Source organism: Sapajus apella, unplaced genomic scaffold, assembly GCF_009761245.1.
Source record: "Sapajus apella isolate SASKATOON/1434 unplaced genomic scaffold, GSC_monkey_1.0 scaffold186, whole genome shotgun sequence".
NCBI lineage: Eukaryota > Metazoa > Chordata > Mammalia > Primates > Cebidae > Sapajus > Sapajus apella.
In genome coordinates, this window is record NW_022437126.1 from 395,949 (window position 1) to 420,204 (window position 24,256).

Genomic DNA, 24,256 nt, shown 5'->3' on the forward strand with positions numbered 1-24,256 from the left:
CCTTCCACCTTGTATTATTTCTACAAGGCAGTAATTCTTTCTTTCCTTCTTTCTTTCTTTCTTTCTCTTTCTTTCTCTTTCTTTCTTGCCTTTCTGCTTCCTTCCTTCCTTCTTTCTCTCTCTCTTTCTTTCTTTCTTTTTGTTTGAGATTTGCTCTGTTGCCCAGGCTGGAGTATGTAATGGCACAATCTCAGCTCACTGCAACCTCCATCTCTGGGTTCAAGTGATTCTTCTGCCTCAGCTTCCCAAGTAGTTGGGATTATAGTAGCCTACTGAGTAACAGGTGCATACCAAAATGTCCGCCTAATTTTTTTTTTTAAAGATGGGGTTTCACCATGATGGCCAGGCTGGTCTTGAACTCCTGACCTCAGGTGATCCACCCACCTTGGCCTCCCAAAGTGCTAGGATTACAGGCATGAGCCACTGTGCTCGGCCTGTCCAGCTAATTTTCAAACATTCTCAAAAATATGTTTCCTGTCCAGGCGTCTCATCAAATATTATTGTGACCAATCGGTGCTGTTGTTGTTTTAAAACAGGGTTGGATTAAAGTTTTGAGTCTTTTAATTTTGAGTTTACATTTCTAGTAAGTGTACCTTTTGTTTCTTTTTCTTGTCTCATTGCATATGATAGTAACTTAAGATCATTATTGAATTGTAGAAGTGAGATTATTGTGGTTATCCTTTCAGTCATGCAATTGAGCTTTTCCTTCAGTGACCAGTGTAAATCCATTCTCTAGCATAGCTATAGTTCTGGACTATGGGAGAGGGTAAAGCAGGTGGAATCTGATGTGTATACTTAGTCTAACGTCTCATTTTACTTACCTTGGCTCATTATTCTTCCCTTCACCCTCAGCAATCCCACCTTTGTTCTTTAGATCTCATACATTAGTGGTTTTTTTTCTAATCTCTATTTTGCAAATGAAGAATGCCAGCCTCCAGAAGTCAAAGACTGGACGCAGCTAATTAGTGACTGCCAAGTCTATAACCAGAATTTTGTGGCAGCAAGTCCAAACCTTTTTCAGAATATTCTGCTGCTGCTGCATTCTGTGAATTTGGTTTTTCTTCTGATCTAAATTCCTACAAGGCAGTAATGACTTTTTTTTTTTTTTGAGACGGAGTTTCGCTCTTCTTGCCCAGGCTGGAGTGCAATGGCGCGATCTCGGCTCACCACAACCTCTGCCTCCCGGGTTCAGGCAATTCTCCTGCCTCAGCCTCCTGAGTAGCTGGGACTACAGGTATGTGCCACCATGCCCAGCTAATTTTTGGTACTTTTAGTAGAGACGGGGTTTCACCATGTTGACCAGGATGGTCTCAATCTCTTGACCTCGTGATCCACCCGCCTCGGCCTCCCAAAGTGCTGGGATTACAAGCTTGAGCCACTGCGCCCAGCCAGTAATGACTTTTTCTTTTTTTTGAGACGGAGTCTTGCTCTGTTGCCCAGGCTGGAGTATGTAATGGCGCAATCTCAGCTCACTGCAACCTCTGCCTCCTGGGTTCGACAATTCTTCTGCCTCAGCTTCCCGGGTAGCTTGGATTACATGTGCCTGCTACCGCGCCTGTCTAATTTTTGTATTTTTAGTAGAGTTGGGGGTTTCACCATGCTGGTCAGGCTGGTCTTGAACTCCCGACCACAGGCGATTCACCCACCTCAGCCTACCGAAGTGCTGGGATTATAGGTGGGAGCCACCACACCCCGCCATAAGAAATTTTTCTGTTTACATAATGCAAATCACTTAGCAATGAGGACAGACCTTCAATTAAATTCAGTAATAAATTAGTAAGAAAAAGTTGTTAATTGAGCTTTGAAAAAAAACAAGCTTTTAAAAAGCATTTTTTAAATCAAAAAATGTTTTATTTTGGCAAAATATTAAAATATCATAAAAAATGAATGACTAAAAATGTAAGATTAAAGTCATATCTTCCAGAAAAATACGAACGTACTTTATGTTAAATTTATCAGTAAATTGCTGTTTTTTTGAGATATTCTCCCTCTGTCACCCAGGTTGGAGTACAGTGATGTGATTTCTGCTCACTGCAAACCTCTGCCTCCTGGGTTCAAGCGATTCTCATGCCTCAGCTTCCTGAGTAGCTGATTTTACAGGCATGTGCCACCTGGCTAATTTTTGTATTTTTAGTAGAAATGGGGTTCTGCGGCCGGGCGCGGTGGCTCAAGCCTGTAATCCCAGCACTTTGGGAGGCCGAGGCAGGTGGATCACGAGGTCAAGAGATCGAGACCATCCTGGTCAACCTGGTGAAACCCCGTCTCTACTAAAAATACAAAAAAATTAGCTGGGCATGGTGGTGCGTGCCTGTAATCCCAGCTACTCAGGAGGCTGAGGCAGGAGAATTGCCTGAACCCAGGAGGCGGAGGTTGCGGTGAGCCAAGATCGTGCCATTGCACACCAGCCTGGGTAACAAGAGTGAAACTCCGTCTCAAAAAAAAAAAAAAAAAGAAAGAAAAAAAGAAATGGGGTTTTGCCATGTGGGTTTGGAACTCCTGGGCTCAAGTGATCTGCCTGCCTTGGCCTCAAGCAATCCGCCTGTCATGGCCTCCCTAAAGCCATTTGGATTATGGCCATGAGCCACCATGCCCAGCCTGATAAATTGCATTTTAATTGAACATATACATTAATTGACATTTTCATTCAGTACTTATGTATCTAACTCATTTTTGTAGTATTTTATAGTATTTTCACATATAATGTATTATACTTTCTATTATCCATCACCCTACTGATGAATAGGGGGCTTATATCTAATTTAAAACAATGCTACAGTAATGAATAGTAGCTTCACAAATAGAACTTTGGCTAGTGAATTTCAGTAAACTAGATCATTTTAAATAAGCTCATTTTAGAGATCTGAGCTGTCAGCAGAAGCAGCTGGAGGCCAGGGGAGGAAACTCGGGAAGACATTTGCCATGGCTGAACACATCAAACAAGTAATTAGATGTCCTGTTTGTCTAAATGATCTTGAAGAACCAGTGCAACTGAAATGTGGATATGCCTGCTGCCTCCAATTCATCAATTCACTGCAGAAGGAGCCCCATGGAGGAGGCGTACTATGCCCCTTATGCACTGTGGCCTCTCAGAAGAATGACATCAAGCCCAAGTACAAGCTGAGGGCACTGATTTCCATCATCAAGGAACTAGAGCCCAAGCTGAAATCTATTCTAAGGATGAACCCAAGGATGAAGAAGTTTCAAGTGGATATGACCTTGGATGTGGACACAGCCAGCAACTCTTACCATTTCTGAAGACCTGAGGAACATCCGATGTGGGGATTTCAGACAGAACAGGAAAGAGCAGGCTGAAAGGTTCAGCTCCGCACTGTGCGTTCTGGGGACCTCTCACTTCACTTCCAGCTGCCGTTACTGGGAGGTGGATGTGGGCACCAGCAAAATATGGGATGTGGGCATTTGTAAGGAATCTGTGAATCGACAGGGGGACGTTGTACTTTCTTCAGAACTCGGCGTCTGGACTGTGGGTTCCAGAAAAGGACAGATCTTTGCCGCCAGCACTGTGCCTTTGACTTTTCTCTGGGTGAGTCCCCAGTTGCACAGAGTGGGGATTTACCTGGATGTAGGTAGGAGGTCCATTTCCTTTTATAATGTTAGTGATGGGTGCCATATCTACACATTCAACGACATTCCTGTTATCGAGCCACTGCGTCCATTTTTTTCTCATAAATGTGAAACTCAAGATGATCAGAGCTTCCGAGTATCTGTCCTGTGATCAATCCAGACAGTGCCAGTCCCCCAGTTTATTCTGGGGAAAGGAAATAAACATTTGAACATAATCATCGATAGCAAGTTTCCGTATGCCCGTAGCTAGAGCTAAGAACATTTTTGCTAGATACACATAGGTACAAAGGGATAGAAGGGAAACATCAATCATTTTGTAAACAACGAACAGAAAGCAATTATATTAATTAGGGGAAAATTACATTTTACATATAAAGTTTGTCATATTTTCTTTGGGGCTTATATTTATTCTTTTGTTCAATAAATATTTTGAAATTTCAGAAAAAAAATAAGCTCATTTTAAAAGTGGAATTGCATTTAGAAAGTATTTTTTGTTACAAATTGTAAATTTTTCTCCAAAATGACTGCTAATTTACATTCCCACCAATAGTGTATAAAACTACCCATTTCCCTACACCCTCATCCACACTGTTTATTACCAGTCTTTAAAATTTTTGGGAATCTAATAGGTGAAAATTGATGTGAAGTCTTTTTTTTTTTAGACAGAATCTTGCTCTGTTGCTCTCAGGCTGGAGTGTAGTGGCATGATCTTGGCTCACTGCAACCTCCACCTTCTGGATTCAAGTGATACCTCCTGCCTCAGCTTCCTGAGTAGCTGGGATTACAGCCACCATGTTTGGCTAATTTTTGTATTTTTAGTAGAGACAGGGTTTTGCCATGTTGGCCAGCCTGGTCCTGAACTTCTGGCCTCAAGGGATCCGCCTACCTTAGGCTCCCGAAGTGTTGAGATTACAGGTGTGAGCCACCACACCCGGGCAATGTGATCTTTTGATGTAACTCCATCAATGTAGGAATTTTGCTTCCTTTTTTGTTTTATTTGTTGTAGTTTGTTGTTTGTTTTTTGGCTTTGGGGTTTTTCGCACTTCCTTACTTTCTGGGAGTACAAGATACTCTGGTTTGATTTCATGTATTTCCTTTCCCAGTCCTAGAATAAGCCATTTCTCCAAGAATCCCTGATTTCTTTAGTAGCAAAAGGATTTGGAAACCAAGATAAAGGTTCTAATTGTGCCCATCACTACTGAAGTGTCATTTCTTTTTTTTTTAGACAGAGTCTCGCTCCGTCATCCAGGCTGGAGTGCAGTGGCGCAATCTCAGCTCACTGCAACCCCCACCTCCCAGGTTCAACCAATTCTCCTGTCTCAGCCTCGTGAGTAGCTGGGACTACAGGTGTGTGCCACCATGCCCAGCTAATTTTTTGTAGTTTTAGTAGAGATGGGGTTTCACCATGTTAGCCAGGATGGTCTTGATCTCCTGACCTTCTGATCTACCCACCTCGGTTTCCCAAAGTGCTGGGATTACATACATGAGTCACCACACCTGGTCTGAAGTGTCATTTCTTTTAGGCTCTCTCAGATGACAGAACAAAGAAGATATGTGCATACTAACCTATGCAATGCATATATACATAAATATTTCTATTATAAACATGTATATGTATCTTAAGCTAATCCTAAATTCATATGGATATCCATACCCGAATCCATTGCCACATGAATAGTTCTACACTCCTCCCTTTGATGTTCTGTAAATTCCTACTCCAAGGGTGAGAAACCTGGCTCCCACCATTAGGCATCTGTTTATTTAATTGTTCAATTTCGATATACATGTATCATAGTACCATAATTTTTTTTTTTTTTTTTTAGAGACGGGGTCTCGCTATGTTGCCCAGGCTGGAGTGCAGTGGCTATTCACAGGCGCGATCCCACTACTGATCAACACGGGAGTTTTGACCTGCTCTGTTTCTGACCTGGGCCAGTTCACCCCTCCTTAGGCAACCTGGTGGTCCTCTGCTCCTGGGAGGTCACCATATTGATGCCGAACTTAGTGTGGACACCCGATCAGCATAGTGTACTACAGCCCAGAACTCCTGGGCTCAAGCGATCCTCCCACCTCAGCCTCCTGAGTAGCTGGGACTATAGGCACGCACCACCGCGCCCAGCCATAATTGTTAACCTATATCTGTGTTAGAAACAAATTTATCAACCAGAATTCAGTCTTATATACAGTTCTTTCTGCTTTTTGTCTTACAGACTCCACTCATTTCCAGAGTTACTTAGGTTAGCACCTTCTTGCCCCACCCTCTCTTCAGTGGGATTGTTTCATTCATTTGTAATATAGTCTTCTATTGTGGCCTGAATTCCTTCCTGGGATTCCCTGATCACCTAAATGATGTTTAAAATTTGTATACATTAGCCAGTTGTGGTGGCTCATGCCTGTAATTCCAGCACTTTGGGAGGCTGAGGCGGGCTGATCACCTGAGGTCAGGAGTTTGAGACCAGTCTGACCAACATGGAGAAATCCCGTCTCTACTAAAAATACTAAACTAGCTGGGCGTAGTGGCATATGCTTGTAATCCCAGCTACTCCGGAGGCTGAGGCAGGAGAATCACTTGAACCCGGGAGACAGAGGTTGCGGTGAGCCAAGATTGAGCCATTGCACTCTAGCCTGGGCAACAAGAGTGAAACTGTCTCAAAAAAAACCAAAACAAACAAACAAAAAGAGTGAATACCACTTACCAGACACTGTTTTAGGTATTGGGGTATATCCTGATGAAAGAGACAATGTTCTTGTTCTCATGGAACATATGTCTAGTGGAGAAGATGTAATACGTAAGCAAGCAATAAGTAAGGCGCGGTGGCTCACACCTGTAATCCCAGCACTTTGAGAGTTGAGGCTGGCGGATCACCTGAGGTCTGGAGTTTGAGACCAACCTGGCCAAAAGGGTGAAACCCTGTCTCTAATAAAAATATGAAAATTAGCTGGGCCTGATGGCGGGCGCCTCTAATCCCAGGTACTTGGGAAGCTGAGGCAGGAGAATCCTTTGAACCCAGGAGGCGGAGGTTACAGTGAGCCGAGATCGCACCATTGCACTCCAGCCTGGGTGACAGGGTGAGACTCTGTCTCAAAATAAACAAACAAACAAACAAACAAATAAATACTTGTTCAGTGAGTTAGTGAGTGAATGAAGGCCTTCAAGATCAGGCACTTGCCAATGTGTCCAGACTTTCCTAACCTCATCCCAGCTCCCAATGCCATTTCACCCTAAGTGCCCAATATCCAGACTAGTTATGCTCCTTCAAGGTATTTCTAGTCCATCTGTCTGACCTCGGCACACCCCTCTCAGCTTATTCCTACTAACCTTGACTCTTGAGTCTGAATGGAATGTCTTCTAACAAACCTTCCCTGACCCAACCTCTCCCAGTTCTGGGCTGAAGATCCCTTTGGAGCCCTTTTCATAGTGTTCGTAATTTTTAGTTTTATTTTTTGTTGTCCACTCCTTGAAGGCAGGATGTAGGCCTGCCACCAGGGCTTCAGTGAATGTTTGCTGGATGAATGAATACGTGGATGAAAGAATAAAATACTTGGCTTAGGTCGGGCGTTCAGGCACCAGTTTACTATCATGATGTCAATCAAAGGCTCGCAGATTCCTCATTAGGCAGGATAAAGTTTACAAGAATCCATCACTTAGGGATGTTAGTCATTCTTCAAGGCTCCAAACTTTGCCTCTGGCCTTGGGTTTGGCACTTATCTTTCTCTGGGCCAAGCTGTCTCCTACCACACACCCCTCTCCTTCCTTCTCCTTCTGTCTTCAGATTGCAAGCTTGTACCCTGAGGGCTGTCTCAGGCAGCAATGATCTGGATCTACAGAATTGGCGAAGGCCCAATTCCTAGTCTCTTGCCTGAACATACATAGGAAGTCAACCAGTCAGCTACAGTTATATTTAGATTCCTGTCAGCTGATGGGGTCATCTGTTAATCAGGGCATAGTGGTAGGAAAAGCATTTTGGAAGTAAACTGAAGTAGGACCCAGGTAGAGAGGAAGTGGGCAGGGAAGTCAGGCACTGATTCCAGGCTTTTTTTTTTTTTTTTTTTTTTGAGATGGAGTCTTGCTCTGTTGCCAGGCTGAAGTGCAGGGGTACATTCCCGGCTCACTGCAACCTCCCGCCTCCTGGGTTCAAGCGATTCTCCTGCCTCAGACTCCCAAGTAGCTGGGACTACAGGCATGCGCCACCACGCCCAGCTAATTTTTTTTTTTTTACATTTTTTAGTAGAGATGGGGTTTCACCATATTGGCCAGGATGGTCTTGATCTGTTGACCTTGTGATCTGCCTGCCTCCGCCTCCCAAAGTGCTGGAATTACAGGCAGTTTTTATTTTTTATTTTTTTGAGATGGAGTTTCACTCTTGTTGCCCAAGCTGGAGTGCAATGGCACAATCTCGGCTCACTACAACCTCTGCCTCCCAGGTTCAAGTGATTCTCCTGCCTCAGTCTCCTGAGTAGCTGAGATTACAGGTACATGCTACCACGCCTGACTAATTTTGTGTATTTTTAGTAGAAATGTGGTTTCGCCATGTTAGCCAGGCTGGTCTCAAAACTCCTGACCTCAGGTGATCTACCCACCTCGGCCTCCCAAAGTGCTGGGATTACAGCAACTGGCCTAGGCTCTTTGAAATAAGTCACAGGGCAGGAAGAATATTCATGGCTTGTATCATAACTAGAGAGATAGAAGGCAGACCAAAGGAGGAACTTGACTTGAGAGAGAAAATGGTTCTTGGCTTGGGCAGGGTAAAGGTGGTGCCCCTGAGATCAGCAGGAAAAGCTGGCCCCTTGGGGCCTCTTGCAGTCCTGAAGGCCAGTCGGGTGCAGGACCAAGATCACGGGCCCCTTTGCTGAGTGAGCGGGGCTGACTGACTGGTTCTTTTCCGTAAGCAGGAACACCCAGCTGCGGTCAGCAGAAAGAGTGTGGTCACAGGACCCCATTCTCAGGGGAGAAACCAGAAAGCAGCAGAAATAGCAGGAATTTTTTTTTCCAAGCTTCCAAGAGCCTTCTTTGCCCTGGATTTGGTTCGTCAAATGACTGCTTTTGGAGCTGGGGAATGGGCTCTAAATTGTCATGGATGCTGTTGCTTCTCCCTCTTCTGTTTCTAACCTCTCCTTCATTTCTGAATGACCCCCTTCTTTTATTTCTAGAATCCACCCCCACCACTCTAGTGGGTCCATTGCCCACACTCCTTGCTTTGGCCTCCAATCCACAACTCACTCCTGTCTGAAATGCTCGGGTGCTGGCCCATCACTGGGGGATGTTCTACACCCCTTGGTCTGGCTTCTGAGTCCATCGTGTTCTGACACTCACCCTTCCGAATTCCAGATTCATCTTTCTTTCTTTATTATTTTTTTGACAGCTTTATTGAGTTATGATTGACATGAAATAAATTGCACACATTTAATGTGTCCAATTGGAAAAGTCTTGACATCTGTATATACCCATAGAATCATCACCACGATCACAATAAAGAACATACCCTTCACCCCAAAAGTTTCTTCCTGTGCCTTTGTAATCCTGTCTTCCCATTTCCCCCCAGACCCTCACCCCCAACCTCCTGCAACAACCACTGATCTGCTTTCTGTCACTGGGATTAGTTTGCAGCTTTTGAGGTTTTTTGTTTTTTTGTTTTTTTTGAGATGGAGTTTCACTCTGTCACTCAGGCTGGAGTGCCAGGGCGTGATCTTGACTTACTGCAATCTCCGCCTCCTGGGATCAAGAAATTCTCCTGCCTCAGCCTCCTGAGTACCTGGGATTACAAGTGCCTGCCAGCACACCTGGCTGATTTTTATATTTTCAGTAGAGTCAGGGTTTCACCTTGTTGGCTAGGCTGGTTTCGAACTCCCAAACTCAGGTGAGCTGCCTGCCTCAACCTAGAAAAGTGCTGGGATTATAGGCGTTAGCCACTCCACCCAGCCTGCTTTTGGAGTTTTCTTTTTCTTTGTTTTTTTTTTTGAGACAGAGTTTCACTCATGTTACCCAGGCTGGAGTGCAATGGCGCAATCTCGGCTCACCGCAACCTCCGCCTCCTGGGTTCAGGCAATTCGCCTGCCTCAGCCTCCTCAGTAGCTGGGATTACAGGCACGCACAACCATGCCCAGCTAATTTTTTGTATTTTTAGTAGAGACGGGGTTTCACCATGTTGACCAGGATGGTCTCGATCTCTTGACCTCATGATCCACCCGCCTCGGCCTCCCAAAGTGCTGGGATTACAGGCGTGAGCCACCGCGCCCGGCCTTGCTTTTGGAGTTTTCTATAGAAATGGAATCATACAATATGTGCTCCGTTTTTTCTGGCTTCTTCCAGTCAGCATTATTATCCTGAGATTTGTTCCATTTCTTCTTATTGCTGAGTGGTATTTCATTGTATGAATGTACTGCAACTCGTGACTACCAATCTATGACTAACGATGTTGAGTATGTTTATGTGTGCTTGTTTGCCACGTGTGTGTCTTTGGTGAAGTGTCTGTTCAAATATTTTCCCCATTTTCCTTTTTCTTTCTATTTTTTGGGGGGAGGGGACGGAGTCTCGCTCTGTTGCCCAGGCTGGAGTGCAGTGGCACAATCTTAGCTCATTGCAACTTCCACCTCCCAGCTTCAAGCGATTCTCTGCTTCAGCCTCCCAAGTAGCTGGGATTATAGGCACCCACCACCACACCTGGCTGATTTTTGTATTTTTAGTAGACATGGGGTTTCACCATCCTGACTAGGCAATTCTTGAACTGATGACCTCATGATCCACCCGCCTTGGCATCCCAAAGTGCTGGGATTACACATGTGAGCCACCGTGCCCGGCTTATTTTCCCCATTTATATATATATTGTTTTTCTTATTGAATTTTGAGTCTTTTATAAATTCTGTATACAAATCCTTATCAGATATGTGATTTTCAAACATTTTCTTCTAGTCTGTGCCTTGTCTTTTTATTCTCTTACCAGTGTCTTTTGAAGAGAAGTTTCTACTTTTGATGAAGCTCAATTTATTGATTTTTTTCCCTTAATAAATAGTGCTTTTGAAATAGTATCTAAGGAATCCTTGCTAAACTTAAGGGCATGAGGATTTTCTCCTGTGTTTTCTTCTAGAAGTTTTATAGTTTTACGTTTTACATTTAGCATTTGGTTCTATGATTTTTGTTTATTTTTTGGGGGGGTCTTGCATATGGATGTCCTATGAGTTCAGCATTATTTTTTAAAAAGACTATTCTTTCTCCACTGAATTGCCTTTACATCTTTGTTAAAAATCAATTGACCACATATATATAGAACTATTTCACTGTGCTCAGCCTGCAATTTAGTTTTATATTGACTATTCTGTTTCAATGACCTATTTAAATAATAGAAAACTATCCTTTTTCCAGTGAATTGCCTTTGCACCTTGGTTGAAAATCAACTGACCATATATGTGCAGGTTTATTGCTGGACTTTCTGTTCTGTTTCAGAGATCTATTCATGTATTACCTTCAACAATAATACATTGCTTTTATTACTGTAGCTTTATAAGAATTCTTGAATCAAGTAGTAAGTCCTCCAACTTATTCTTCTTCAAAGTTATTTTGGCTATGCTAGCTCCTTTTCATTTCTATATAAATTTTAGAATCAGCTCATTCTACCAAATAAAACCCACCAAGGTTTTGACTGGAACAGTGTTGATTTTGTAGATCGATTTGGGGAGAATTGAAATCTTACTGAGTCTTCTGATCCATTAATATAATATAGCTTTCATTTTTATTTTCTTTAAGGTTTTTTTTTTTTTTGAGACAGAGTCTTGCTCTGTCTGGGCACTCTGCCCAGGCTGGAGTGCAGTGGTGCAATCTCAGCCCATTACAACCTCTGCCTCCCAGGTTCAAGCAATTCTCCTGCCTCAGCTTCCCAAGTTGCTGGGATTACAGGCACCTGCCACCACACCTGGCTAATTTTTGTATTTTTAGTAAAGACAGGTTTCACCATGTTAGCCAGGCTGGTCTCAAACTCTGACCTCAAATGATCCCCCAACTTGGCCTCCCAAAGTGCTGGAATTACAGGCATGAGCCACCTTGTCAGGCCCTTTTAGTGCTTTTTAAATGTTGCTTTACTGTCTTCTGTACCCCATTAACTCCCAACAAGAAGCTTGCTGTCATTTTTATATTTGTTTTTTCTCTGGCTGCTTTTATATTTTCTCTTTATTGTTGGTTGTAAGTAGCCTGATTAAGATGCACTTTGGTATGGTGTTCTTCATGATTCTTGTGCTTTGGGTTCACTGAGCTTGTTGTGTGGGTCTATTATCTATAAGATTGTGCCACTGCACTCCACCCTGGGCAACACAGCAAACTCCATCTCAAAAAAAAGAAAAAAAAAAGGCCGGCTGGGCACAGTGGTGCACACCTGTAATCCCAGCACTTTGGAAGTCCGAGGCAGGCAGACCACAAGGTCAAGAGATCGAGACCATCCTGGCCAACATGATGAAACCTCATCTCTACTAAAAATACAAAAATTAGCTGAGCTTGGTGGCATATGCCTGTAGTTCCAAGCAAATTGGGAGGCTGAGGCAGAATCACTTGAGCCCAGGAGGCAGAGGTTGCAGGGAGCTGAGATTGCGCCATTGCACTCCAGCCTGAGTAACGAGAGTGAAACTCCATTTCTTTTCTTTCTTTTTTTTTTTTAAAAAAAGACGGGGTTTCACCATGTTGGTCAGGCTGGTCTTGAACTCCCAACCTCAGGTGATCCGCCCGCCTTGGCCTCCAAAGTGCTTGGATTACAGACATGAGCCACCACACCCAGCCTTTGAAACTCCATTTCAAAAAAAAAAAAAAAGAAAGAAAGAAAAAAGAAAATCATAAGGAAGACAAATTATATTTACTATTCATGACATGAATATTTAAGAATATTTGTTTAATTTTTCACATTAAATTTTAACTAAATTCTATTTGGAATGAGTTTTTTTTTTTTTTTTTTTTAGGCGGAGTGTCGCTCTTGTTACCCAGGCTGGAGTGCAATGGTGCGATCTCGGCTGACCGCAACCTCCGCCTCCTGGGTTCAGGCAATTCTCCTGCCTCAGCCTCCTGAGTAGCTGGGATTACAGGCACGTGCCACCATGCCCAGCTAATTTTTTGTAGTTTTAATAGAGACGGGGTTTCACCGTGTTGACCAGGATGGTCTCGATCTCTTGACCTCGTGATCCACCCGCCTCGGCCTCCCAAAGTGCTGGGATTACAGGCGTGAGCCACCGCGCCCAGCCTGGAATTAGTTTTGATGTGTTAAGTATGATTCCAATTTTACCAGCGAATTTTTCCCCCTTGCTCCAGCGCCTGGCAACCACCATTCTACTTTGTTTGTATGAATTTGCCTGTTTTAGGTACCTTAATATAAGTGGAATTATACAATGTTTTTTGTTTTTGAGACAGAGTCTTGCTCTGTCAGCCAGGCTAGAGTGCAGTGGCGCAATCTTTATAATCCCGTCTTCCCAGTTCCCCCCAGACCCTCACCCCCAACCTCCTACAACAACCACTGATCTGCTTTCTGTCACTGGGATTAGTTTGCCGCTTTTGGAATTTTTTTTTTTTTTTTTGAGACAGAGTTTCACTCTGTCACTCAGGCTGGAGTGCCGTGGCATGATCTTGACTCACTGCAACCTCCACCTCCTGGGTTCAAGTGATTCTCCTGCCTCAGCCTCCCGAGTAGCTGGGATTACAGGCATATACCACCACATCGGGCTCATTTTTGTATTTTTAGTAGAGACGGGGTTTACCATGTTGGCCAGGCTGGTCTCGAACTCCTGACCTCCAGTGCTCTGCCCACCTTAATTTCCCAAAGTGCTGGGATTACAGACATGAGCCACCACGCTCAGCCACAATGTTTATTTTTTATGTCTGGCTTGCTTCACTTTAGCATAACATCTTCAAGATTCATTCCTGTTATAGAATGTGTCAGAATTTGCTTTCTTATTAAGGCTGAATAATATTCCATTGTATTTATTTATTTATTTATTTATCTATTTATTTAGAGATGGAGTCTCACTCTGTTGCCCAGGCTGGAGTGCAGTGGCATGATCTCAGCTCACTGGAACCTCTGTTTCCCAGGTTCAAGCAAGTCTCCTGCCTCAGCCTCCCAAGTAGCTAGACTACAGGTGCACACCACCATGCTCAGATAATTTTTGTGTTTTTAGTAGATACAAGGTTTCACCATGTTGGCCAGGGTGGTCTCAAATTCCTGACCTCAGGTCCACCTGCCTCGGCTTCCCAAAGTGCTGGAATTATACAGGAGTGAGCCACTGCGCCCAGCCTCCATTGTATTTCTATAACCACATTTTGTGTATCCATTCATTCATTGGTGGATACTTGGGTTGCTTCCACATTTTGACTATTGTGAATAACACTGCTGTGAACATGGATGTACAAATATCTCTTTGAGATCCTGCTTCCAGTTCTTTGGAGTATAGACCCAGAAGTGGAATTGCTGCTGGATCATATGGAACCCTAATTTTTTGAGGAACTTCCGTACTGTTTTCCATAGCAGTTGTGCCATCTTACGTACACACCAAGAGTACACAGGCAGATTCTCTCTCTCTCTCTCTCTCTCTCTCTCTCTCTCTCTCTGTGTGTGTGTGTGTGTGTGTGTGTGTGAGAGAGAGAGAGAGAGAGAGAGAGAGAGAGAGAAATAGCCATCCTAATGGGTGTGAGATATGGGTGTAAGGACTTTTTGTGTTGTCTGGTTTAACAATTAGCCAGGCAGAGCACAATGGCTCACAACTATAATCCCAGCATTTTGGGAGGCCGAGGCAAGAGATCAAGATCATCCTGGCCAACATGGTGAAACCCTGTCTCTAATAAAAATACAAAAATGTATCCAGGCGTGGTGGTGGGCACCTGTAATCCCAGCTACTGGGAAGTCTGGGGCAGGAGAATCGCTTGAACCTGGGAGTCGGATGTTGCAGTGAGCCAAGATGGCGCCACTGCACTCCAGCCTGGGTGACAGAATGAGACTTCCTGTAAAAAAAAAAAAAAAAAAAATAGCCCATGAAGGGACGATGGTCACCATCTGGTGGTAGAAGTGAGAATGTTTCCAAACTTTTGACCATAATTTTTATGGAGCACCCCAGGAGGAGTCTGGATGAGGGTAGAGGCAGGGTTTGGCAACACCAGCCAGGCTGTAACTTTTTGAAACTCTCTTCAGTTCAGGGGGTTCTGAAGTGAGTTATTCTCCCCACTTAGCTTTGGGAGTGACAAGGCAGAGACTGTGGGCAGAGCTTCCCACAACTATGTTCACAAAGGCTCTAGGAGGCCCCCACCCAGCAGGAATTCCCCACCCAGCAGGAATTCCCTCCCCAGAGTCTTTTTTTAGGGAATCCCTGGGACTCCTTTGAGGTAACCTTGTCTTTTCTGGCTTCAGCTGTGGGAATGCAAAGCCCGCCCAGCAGGCCCAGCCCTCAGGGCCTCCCTGGCCTGGAGAATATCAAAGGCTGCTCCTCCTCAAGGGGGCCCTCCCTTGTAGCTTTGCCTTCATCTCAAAACCTGAGAGGCATCCTGCCCACAATCTCTGGGATCCAGCCTTGCTTTCTGACTTCTCCCTTCCTGGCTGTCCCTGAAACAAGTCCTGAGATCTCTCATATCAAAGAAGTTCATTGCAAAATTCAGCAGGAAACCCAGATTATAGGTAACAATTTCACAGGGGAAGCTCTAGTATCTCTCAGAAATATGAGGGCTCTTGTTCTTGGTCTACAAACTGCTCCTGATGCCCTTTCTCTCTCAGAAGTTCTGGTGACCTGGTCAGGAATAGTGCCTCATGGCTGTAGTCCCAGCTATTGGGAGGCTATGGTGGGAGGCTCGTTTGAGGCCAGGAGTTCAAGGCTGCAGTGAGCCGTGATCATGCCACTGCACTCCAGCCTGGGAAACAAGAGTGAGACCATCTCAAAAAAAAAAAAAAAGCTAGGCGCTCATGGCTTGCGCCTATAATCCCAGCACTATGGGAGGCTGAGGCAGGTGGATCACGAGGTCAGGAGATCAAGACCATCCTGGCCAACAGGGTGAAAGCCCGTCTCTACTAAAAATACAAAAAAATTAGCTGGACATGGTGGCACGCACCTGTAGTCCTGGCCATTTGGAAGGCTGAGTCAGGAGAATCATTTGAACCCAGGAGGCAGAGGTTGCAGTAAGCCAAGATCACGCCACTGCACTCCAGTCTGGTGAGAGAGCGAGACTCCATCTCGAAAAAAAGAAAGAGTTCTACTGATTCTTCTTTTGAATTTCTCAGCTTCAGCCATCTCTCATATAGAGAGAAGTTTGGGTTTCATCAAAAGGCTGTGCATTATATAAACTCTAGAGCAGCACTAGGGACTGGTTTTGTGGCACCAGGACCGATTTCATGGAAGACAATTTTTTCATGGACCACAGGGCAGGGCAGCAGGGTATGGTTTCAGTATGATTCAGGCACATTACATTTAATGTGCCGTTTATTTCTATTATTATTACATTGTCATTATAATGAAATAATTATACAACTCACCATAACGTAGAATCAGTGGGAGCCCCGAACTTGTTTTCCATCAACTAGACAGTTGCATCTGGGGGTGGTGGGAGTCAGTGACAGATGATCAGGCATTAGATTCTCATAAGGAGTGTGCAACCTAGATCCCTCACATGTGCAGTTCACAATGGGGTTTGCACTGCTATGAGAATCTAATGCTGCTGCTGATCTGACAGGAGGTGGAGCTCAGGCAGTCACGAGAACGATGGGTAGTGGCTGTAAATACAGATGAGGCTTCTCTGTGCAACCCAGTTCTTAACAGGCCACAGACCGGACCCCTGTTCTAGAGGATGTCTTTCTGGGTTATCTGATCCCAATTCTCTGTAAAGTATGGATAACTGATTGCAATGCAAAAATAATTCTTGTTTATAGATGTGGATATTCTACCCTGTCCTGTAGAAGTTGCATTGACTTTCTTCCCCACCCTGGTTTGCTTACATTTGCTCGTCCTATTACCAAAATGAACTTGGGTCAGTCTGCCTGGAAACAAAGCTAACCACTGAAATGGCGATTGCAGCCAGAGAAAGTGGAGCATTTATTATAGGGAGCCAAGCAAGGAGAATCTGGCAGCTCATGCTTAAAACCTGAACTCTCCGATGGCTTACAGACAAGGGTTTTTATTTTTAATTTTTGTTTATTTATTTATTTTTGAGTCAGGGTCTTGCTCTGTGATCCAGGCTGGAGTGCAGTGGTATGATCTTGGCTCACTGCAACCTCCACCTCCTGAGTTCAAGCAATATTTCTGCCTCAACCTCCTGAGTAGCTGAGGTTATAGGCATGTATCACCACACTGGGCTAATTTTTATATTTTTAGTAGAGATGGGGTTTCACCACATTGGCCAGGCTGGTCTTGGACTCCTGACCTCAGGTGATCCACCTGCCTCAGCCTCCCAAAGTTCTGAGATTATAGGAGTGGGCCACCACACCCAGCCAGGCAAGGATTTTTAAAGGCAGAAGTTACAGGCAAAGTTGTAAATCGATACATACAGGCTATATATTGATTTTACCTAAAAAGGCAAGGCATCTCAAAGGGAGGGGGCCACAGGTCATAGGTACTTTCAAATATTTTCTCATTTGCAATTGATTCAGGAAGCAAAGCTTTGTCTAAAAATTTGGGGTCAGCAGAAAAGAATGTCAGCTCTGGCTCCTGGGCATGACTTCCTCCAGGCCCCTCAGGAAGAAATTTAGAACAAAGACCAGAAGTCAGAGTTCAGTTCTCAGCTGCCCTTATCTAAAGTCTACAGGCCAGGAGATCCATTTGGTGGGTGTCCAGGTTTCTAAAAAACAACTCAGAGACATAGGTAACAAAACATCTCCTCTCTCTAACCTCCTTGGTGTTTGTTTGTTTGTTTTTGAGACGGAGGAGTCTTGCTCTGTCACCCACGCTGATGTGCAATGGCGTGATCTCAGCTCACTGCAATCACTGCCTCCTGGGTTCAAGTGATTCTCCTGCCTCAGCTTCCTGAGTAGCTGGGATTACAGGCGCCTATCACCACGCCCAGCTAACTTTTTTTGTATTTTTAGTAGAGACGGGGTTTCACCCTGTTGGTCAGTCTGGACTCAAACTCTTGACCTCATGATCCGCCTGCCTCCGCCAAAGTCCTGTGATTACAGGTGTGAGACACTGCACCTGGCCGAGCCCTGATCTTTTATAGTTACAGAGTCCTCTGATGAGAGCTGATGGTAGAAGAGTGTGCTTGTTGGTATCTTTATCTGGTTGGATGCAGTTTTTTGTTTGTTTGTTAAGCAAAACATCTTATCCTAGTTGGCAAAGTGCTGTATTAAATGTAAAAGGGAGTGTTTTTCTAAGATGGAGTTAGTTTCTTCAAGGGTGCTGTATACAAATTTGAATACTTTTCTGGTGGGTTCCTGTGGGGAAAGCCAAAATTAGGCAAAATTTCACAGATTCTCAGAGCCTGAACCTTTTTTATTGTGCGTGATTTTTAAAAATAAACCTTTCCGCCGGGCGCGGTGGCTCAGGCCTATAATCCCAGCACTTTGGGAGGCCAAGGCGGGTGGATCACGAGGTCAAGAGATCGAGACCATCCTGGTCAACATGGTGAAACCCCGTCTCTACTAAAAATATAAAACATTAGCTGGGCATGGTTGTGCGTGCCTGTAATCCCAGCTACTCAGGAGGCTGAGGCAGGAGAATTGCCTGAACCCAGGAGGCGGAGGTTGCGGTGAGCCGAGATCGCGCCATTGCACTCCAGCCTGGGTAACAAGAGTGAAACTCCGTCTCAAAAAATAAATAAATAAATAAATAAATAAATAAACCTTTCCTCCTACTCTACTCCCTTAGCTCTCAATCAAACAACAAACAATGGTTGTGACCTCACTTCAAGGACCAGAATGGAGGAGATGGAAGGATATTTGCTATTGTTGTATAAGGGTTGTTTTGGTAGCAAATGATGGCAGCCTTCCTTGAATTGGCTTAGACATAAACAAGAAAGTACTGAGGCCAGGCACGGTGTCTCACATCTGTAATACCTGCACTTTGGGAGGCCAAGGCGGGTGGATCACCTGAGGTCAGGAGTCTGAGACCAGCCTGCCAACATGGTGAAATTCTCTGTCTGCTAAAAACTACAAAAATTAGTCATGCGTCATGGCACATGCCTGTGGCCCCAGCTACTCAGGAGGCTGAGGCTGGAGAATCGCTTGAACCCAGGAGGGGGAGGCTACAGTGAGCCTCCTACACTCCACTGCACTCCAGCCTGGGTGACAAAGTGAGAGTCTGTCTCAAAAAAAAGAAGTACTGGGAGACTGCTGCAGGTGTTAAGGGTGTATTCACTTCCTGTTTCTGCTGCAGCAAAATATCACGTTTGATATTCTCTTGCAGATCTGGAGGTGCTAAAGTTTAGCAGTCTGAAATGTGAAATACAGGTTCTTTCTGCAGGCTCTAGGGAAGAAGTTATTTCCTTGCCTTCTTTACCTCCTAGAGGCCGTCTGCATTCCCATGTGGGAGTGGGAAGTGAAAACAGAAATATGGCAGCTCTGACCAAAACCAAAAAAAAAGGTGATTGATAAAGAAGGTGGGCTATGGGAGACATTTTCTCAAAAGAAAGGATTGCTATTCATCAAAGAAGGAGTGAAGGCTTGGGAAGAGAAAACAGGTGTGCACTCAGCTGTGATAGAGAGGCAAACCAGGTACAGTGTTTGCAGCAAGATGGGCATCAGGCTTTGTTCCTGGGGCTGTGGAAGTGGAGCAGGAGGGTAGTGAAAAAGTTGTTCTAGCCAGTACGGATGTGTAACAAGTGACTCCCAATCTTGTTGACTTAAAATAACCACTTGGTTTACTCATGATGTTGTGGGCCAGGAATTTGCGAAGGACTGAGCCAGGCAATTCTCACTCAGCATTTCCCTAGCAGCTGCTCAGATGTCATCTGAAAGCCCAACAGGGCTGGACGTCCAAGCTGGCTCACTCACACGGCTGGCTGCTTTACACTGGCTGTGGCCTGGTAGCTCAGCTGGGGATGCCAACCCAGGGCTCTACGTGGCCTCTCCAGCATGGCGGGGTCTTGGAGTAGCTGGGCCTCTTATGCGGTGGCTGGCTTCCCCCTGCCCACTGAGTGGGAGTCTTAAGAGGACAAAGTAGAAGCTGCATAATTTTGCATCCTCAAAAGTTAAGCAGTTTCCTTTCCCCTACATTCTGTGGAGGCAGTAAAATCTCTTGAGGCCAGGAGTTTGAGACCAGCTTGGGAAACACAATGAAACCTCATCTCTACAAAAAATTTAAATATTAGCCAGGTGTGGTGGTGCATGCCTATAGTCCTAGCTACTTGTTCTGCACAATGACAAGGAGGGCCCAGGCCGGGTGCTGTGCTTGTGAGCACTTGGATCAAGCTCCATCTGCTCACGGAGTACTCCCTATCCACCACCAGCAGCTACCAACACTCCCAGAAAATCCAGTTTCCTACCCAAGTGGAAGAATGAGGAGGTACTAACCTTTAAAGCTGAAAAAATGACTTAGATTTGTCCCCATTTATTCTCCTTAAGAAATACATTTATAGGCCAGGTGAGGTAGTTCACACCCATAATCCCAGCACTTTGGGAGGCCTAGGCAGGAGGATCGATTGAGACCGGCCTAGGAGACATGGCAAAACCCATCTCTACAGAAAATACACACACACACACACACACACACGCGCCTGATGTGGTGGTACATGCCTGTGGTCTCAGCTACTCAGGAGGCTGAGGATCGCTTGAGCCCAGGAGTTTGAGGCTGCACTGGGCCATGATTGCATCACTGCACTCCAGCCTGAGTGACAGGGTAAGACTGTCTCAAAAATAGATGAATAAATAAATAAATAGCCAGGCCACAGAAAATAATTCTTATAACTGGTAAATCACAAGAATTATGGCTGATGTGGCTCCCAGTCATTTGAACAGTAATGGGGCTAGTGGACTCATGTTTGGGAATGAAGAGGAGAGAAGGTTCAAGGGTGAGAGCTGAAATCGCTACGGTGTCCGCATCCCTGTCCCGGGAGAAAATGCAATGCCCAGCCTTTACCAGCTCCTCAACACTGCCTGCATTTCTTGGCTGGAGACCCCTTCTTCAGATCTCCCCAGTCTCTTGCCTCTGCCAGCACGTCCGCTGCCACTGACCCTGACTCTCCTGCATCCCTCTCAGAAGGACCTTGTGATTACATGAGGTCCACATGGATAATCCAGCATGACTTCCCCACTTCAAAATCCTTAGTCATGCCGGGCGCGGTGGCTCAAGCCTGTAATCCCTGCACTTTGGGAGGCCGAGGTGGGTGGATCATGAGGTCAAGAGATCGAGACCATCCTGGTCAACATGGTGAAACCCCGTCTCTACTAAAAATACAAAAAATTAGCTGGGCATGGTTGTGCGTGCCTGTAATCCCAGCTACTCAGGAGGCTGAGGCAGGAGAATTGCCTGAACCCAGGAGGCGGAGGTTGCGGTGAGCCGAGATCGCGCCATTGCACTCCAGCCTGGGTAACATGAGTGAAACTCCGTCTCGAAAAAAAAAAAAAAATCCTTAGTCATATCTGCAAAGTCCCTTTCATCATATAAAATAACATATTCATGGGTTCTGGGGATAAGGGGCCCAATGCTCTTAGTACCTTTCATGGGAATCTTTACCTCCAGAAATGGGGAGAAGTGGCCAGGGACTCCTTTCATACACAAAAGATGGCTGCCCCCTGTCACACACCCAAATATTTACACACTTGCCTTTTTCCATCTGAGCTGGAAAGGCCCCACCTCAATGACATGGAGGCCGAGGTGAGGAAACGCAGAGCTGCAGCACCTGCTTGGCTATTATAGAGGACAAACAAAGCAGCCAAGTTTGCTTCGTGATGACTTCCAGTTCCACCTGAATGCTTTGGCCTCACATACTGCTCTCAGAGCTCTTTAAACCTGACTTCTTGTTTTTGTGATTTACAAACATACCTGGATATCCTGAAACATTAAAAAGAAGAAAATTTAAATATCTGAACATCCCACCAACTCACTGTTTTTTGTTTTGCTTTTTTTTTTGAGATGGAGTCTGGAGATGTCACCCAAGCTGGAGTGCAGTGGCGCGATCTTGGATCATTGCAACCTCCGCCTCCCAGGTTCTCCTGCCTCAGCCACCTGAGTAGCTGGGACTACAGGCGCACACCACCATGCCCAGCTAATTTTTTGTATTTTTAGTAGAAACGGTTTTTCACCATGTCAGTCAGCATGGTTTTGATTTTCTGACCTTGTGATCCGCCTGCCTCGCCCTCAAAGAGCTGGGATTACAGGTGTGAGCCACTGCACCCAGCTGCAACTTTCCTAACGTAGATTTAAGTATACGCATTTACAAATCATTATTCATGGTGTTTTATGATCTGCTTCATTCACTCAATAATATGTTGTGATTACCTTTCTATGGCAATCAATATAGGACTACATCTCCAATTTTTGGTTCCATTGTATTGTATCAAATAACATATTTAACTAGTATACAACGCACTACTACTAAGTTGCTTCTAATTTTTCACTTTTATAAACAAGACTACCCTAAACCTCTTTGCTATTTGTCTAGGTATCTCCTTAGGGTAAATTTCTAAAACTTGGGTTGATGAGTCAAAAGTACATTCGTTCTACATTTGGATACTCTTATGGGTTAAATTGTGTCTCCCCCCAAAAGAACTTGAAGTTGTAATACCTAGCAATTGTAAATGTGACCTTATTTGGAAACAGAGTCTTTGCAGGTGATCAATTTAGGATGAGGTCAATAATCCAATATGACCGATGTCCTTTTATAAAGGAGAAGTGTGAACACAGACACAGACATGCAGAGAGGGAAGACAACGTGAAGACAGCCACGCAATGACAGAGGCAGATATTGGGTGAATGCAGCTGTAAGCCAAGGGTTGCTGGCCATCACCAGAAGCTGGGAAGAGGCAAGGAAGGATTTTATCCAGAGTCTCAGAGAGAACATAGTTCTGCTGACACCTCAATTTCAGATTTCAATCAGATTTCAAGCCTCCAGGACTGTGAGACAATAATTTGCTCTTTTTTTTTTGAGACAGAGTCCCACTCTGTCGCCCAGGAGGGAGTGCAGTGGCACCATCTTGGTTCACTGCAGCCTCTGCCTCCTGGTTCCAGTGATTCTCCTGCCTCCCAGTTCAAGCAATTCTCCTGCCTCAGCCTCCTGAGTGGCTGGGATTGCAGGCACCTGCCACCACACCTAGGTAATTTTTGTATTTTCAGTAGAGATGGGGTTTGACCATATTAGTCAGGCTGGTCTCGAACTCCTGACCTCAAGTAATCCACCCGCCTCGGCCTCCCAAAGTGCTGGGATTACAGGCGTCAGCCACTGCACCCAGCCAAGACAATAATTTTGTTTGTTTTAAGCCACCCAGATTGTGATAGTTTGTTATAGCAGCCCTAGCAAACAGATACAATTGCACAATGCCAAACTACCCCCCAGAAGGACTATGTCAGCTTAAACTCTCACCATAATAAACTCTTTATCTTATATTTTTACTACTGGTGATGTGTAATAACTTTTCATATGTTTTCTGTGATAGTTAATGCTGAGTGATGGCTGTGCAAGATCACACCGTTTCATTCCAGCTCGGGCAACAAGAGCGAAATTCCACCTCAAAAATAAATAAATAAATAAACTTTATTTTATTCATTTATTTTTTGAGATGGAGTCACATTCTGTTGCCCAGGCTAGAGTGCAATGGCACGGTTTCAGCTCACTGCAACCTCTGCCTCCCAGGTTCAAGTGATTCTCCTGCCTCAGCCTCCCAAAGTGGGATTACAGGCATGTGCCACCACGCCTGGCTAATTTTGCATTTTTAGTAGAGATGGGGTTTCTCCATGTTGGTCAGGCTGGTCTCAAACTCTCGACCTCAGGTGATGTGCCCACCTCAGACTCCTAAAGTGTTGGGATTATAGGCGTAAGCCACTGTGCCCGGGCAAAAAAACAAACAACTACAACAAAAAACCTGTAATAAAACCTATTAATGTTCTATTTTATGGTTTCCACTTCTTCAGTTTTTTTTCTCATGATGGGGATTAATTAACACTTGTGAGTGGCACAAAGGATAACATCCTCATTTTACGCATGACTTGGATGACTGCGTGAGAAGAAACAAAACAGCAGAAGCTGAGTGCCACCTGGATGTTGACAAAAGTTGAGTCATGGAATAAGGAGTGGATTAAAATTCCTTTCTGAGTGTTCTCTAGCCTGATGGTCTCTGCCGCTTTAAGGGGTGAACGTCTTGTGTGTCCAGCCATCCCTCTTGGGAGGTCGGAGGACCAGAATCCTGACAAGGAGAAAGCACCACAGATGACCACTAGAGGGTGCGCTTCATTCCCCTGGACGTGCTCTGGTCCAACTGCTCTGGTCCAATCCAGGCACCAGAAATACATAGTTGGTCTTTGTCCCCATTTCCTGTCATACAACTCTTCAAATCCTTAGAATCCAGCCAGGCACGGTGGCTCACGCCTATAATCCCAGCACTTTGGGAAGCCAAGGTGCGTGGATCGCCTGAGTCTAGGAATCTGAGACCAGCCTGGCCAACATGGGGAAACCCAGCCTCTACTAAAAATACAAAAAATCAGCAGGGAGTGGTGGCATCTGCCTGTAATCCCAGCTACTTGGGTGGGTGAGGCAGGAGAATTGATTGAACAGGAGGCAGAGGCTGCCGTGAGCCGAGATCATGCT

At 44.9% G+C, this 24,256-nt stretch overlaps 1 protein-coding gene and 1 pseudogene across 1 annotated transcript in view; both read left to right on the forward strand.

Moving 5' to 3' along the window:
• The first annotated feature begins 2,476 nt into the window (after positions 1-2,476).
• LOC116543314 lies at positions 2,477-3,848 on the forward strand (annotated as a pseudogene).
• A 15,477-nt stretch (positions 3,849-19,325) lies between these two features.
• Positions 19,326-24,256, forward strand: part of SCIMP (SLP adaptor and CSK interacting membrane protein) — a 35,963-nt gene continuing 31,032 nt past the window's right edge. The window contains exons 1-2 of the mRNA XM_032268848.1: positions 19,326-19,329; positions 19,453-19,460. Of these exons, the coding sequence (XP_032124739.1) occupies positions 19,326-19,329; positions 19,453-19,460 (12 nt within the window). The remainder of the gene's footprint in view (positions 19,330-19,452; positions 19,461-24,256) is intronic.